The 2,155-nt window shown below is 62.6% G+C and overlaps 1 protein-coding gene across 1 annotated transcript in view; it reads left to right on the forward strand.

Annotated features, from left to right (window-relative positions):
• Positions 1-2,155, forward strand: part of FBN3 (fibrillin 3) — a 72,682-nt gene that overhangs the window by 40,215 nt on the left and 30,312 nt on the right. The window contains exons 16-18 of the mRNA XM_019009100.2: positions 45-320; positions 773-826; positions 1,988-2,113. Coding sequence (XP_018864645.1) covers positions 45-320; positions 773-826; positions 1,988-2,113 — 456 coding nt within the window. The remainder of the gene's footprint in view (positions 1-44; positions 321-772; positions 827-1,987; positions 2,114-2,155) is intronic.

Consider the following 2,155-nt stretch of genomic DNA (forward strand, 5'->3'; position numbering starts at 1 on the left):
GTGTCCCTCTCCCCGAGGTCACCCCCCTCCCGTTCCTTGCCCAGACATCGATGAGTGTGAGACCCCCGGGATCTGCATGAACGGCTGGTGCATCAACACGGAGGGCTCGTTCCGCTGCGAGTGCCTGGGGGGGCTGGCGATCGGCGTGGACGGCCGGGTGTGTGTGGACACCCACATGCGCAGCACCTGCTACGGGGGCATCAAAAAGGGCACCTGCGCCCGTCCCTTCCCCGGAGCCGTCACCAAATCCGAGTGCTGCTGTGCCAACCCCGACCACGGCTTCGGGGAGCCCTGCCAGCCCTGCCCGGCCAAGAACTCCGGTGAGTCCATCCCTGGTGCCCGGGAAGTGCTCGGGGATGGCCCGGGATGGGCTGGGCAGCTTGGAGAACCTGGAATGGGGAAAGGAGCGCCAGGCAGCTGGAAAATGGAGAGTGGACGCTCAAATCTGGTGCTGGGATGTTGGAAGTGGGAGTATCAGCGTTAAAATGAATAAAGTCACAGCAGCAAGGCTGGGAGAGCTCGAGGGGAGTTTGGACAATGCTCCCGGGCACAGGGTGGGATTGTTGGGGTGTCTGGGCAGGGCTGGGTGGTCCTCGGGGTCCCTCCCAACCCAGCTCATTCTGTGATTGTGTTGTGTGAGCATAAACAGACCCAGAGCTGCCAAACAGAGAATTAAACCCTCAGTTTAACTTTTCGAATTAAACTAAGCTCAGTGAATCTCACTGTGGGCAATTCCTGCCGCGCTCATGGCTCTGCTGTGCTCTGTCCCCAGCGGAATTCCAGGCTCTCTGCAGCAGCGGCATCGGGATCACGGCTGATGGCAGAGGTGGGTGCAGGATTCCTCAGGGACCTGCAGGATTCCTCAGGGGTGTTCAGGACTCCTCAGGGACCTGCAGGATTCCTCAGGGACCTGCAGGATTCCTCAGGGGTGTTCAGGATTCCTCAGGGACCTGCAGGATTCCACGGGCACATCCCACAGCCCCCTCAGCTGCTTTTCCTGGAGCAGGGATGGGTCTGTGGGAGCTGTGCCAGCAGAGGATGGGCTGTGCTCCCTGCTGTGATGGGAATGAGCAGCGGGACCCTGCTGGTTCTTTCCCTGCTCTGCTCTCCAGCTCCTCCTTGGGGTGTCCCGGGCAGAGGGAGGTGACAAACCGGGCTGCTCTGAGCTCCGAGAGGTGCCAGTGGCAGCCCTGGGCAGCGCCTGGATCAGCAGGGACAGCAGGGAGCAGCCAGGCAGGCACGGCCGTGCCAAGCCTCCCCGATGGGAAGGAGCCAGAGGCGAAGCCCCGGTGGCTCCTCGGGCTCCCATCCAGGGCTCCGTGTCCTGGAGCTGTCCCACGGGAATGATGAGACTCTCCAGCAAGGCTGTGCTCTGGTCATCCCATCCCTGGAGCCAGGGCTGCACTCAGAGCTCTCCAGGCTGCGTTTCCCTGGATGGAGCTGAGCTCCAGGAGCGTGGGGATGAAGGCCAGCAGTGCCTGGGCAGCCGTGGCCACCTGGCTCTGCGGGGAGCCTGCGGTGCCAGCGAGGCTGGGACTTGCCAGGGTGAAATCGGGGATGTTCCTGCAGGGGAGGGACGGTGCCCACCCGGCTGCCACCTCTGGGTCACTCAGTGCTGAATCCAGGGATCACCCACGGGCCTGAGCTCGGTACTGGGATAAAGAATCTGGGATGTCACACAAGGACCTGAGAGCCCTTGGCATAAAACTCATCCCAGCCCCTCATCCAGCTCTCTCCTCCTGAGCTCACAGCCCCGGGCTGGCTCAGGACAGGGAGAAGCTGTGGCTGCCCCACCCTTGGTCGTGTCCAAGGCCAGGCTGGACAGGGCTCGGGGCAGCCTGGGATGGTGGAATGGAATGAGATGGGCTCAAATTCCCACCCAAACCATTCCGGGACTCCACGATTCCTGCAGTGAGGACCCAGGAGGTGGAAGGTTTGGTCTTTGCATTTGCTGGGCTCCATCCCACGTGCCTCTTTTCCCTGTCAGACATCAACGAGTGCGCCCTGAACCCCGACATCTGCCCCAACGGGATGTGTGAGAACCTGCGGGGCAGCTACCGCTGCATCTGCAACCTGGGCTACGAGTCCGACCCCACGGGCAAGAACTGCGTGGGTGAGTCAGGGGCTGGATCTGGGGCTGCAGGGGCTGCAGGGG

The sequence above is a fragment of the Parus major genome, chromosome 28 (assembly GCF_001522545.3).
Source record: "Parus major isolate Abel chromosome 28, Parus_major1.1, whole genome shotgun sequence".
In the NCBI taxonomy this organism is placed as follows: domain Eukaryota; kingdom Metazoa; phylum Chordata; class Aves; order Passeriformes; family Paridae; genus Parus; species Parus major.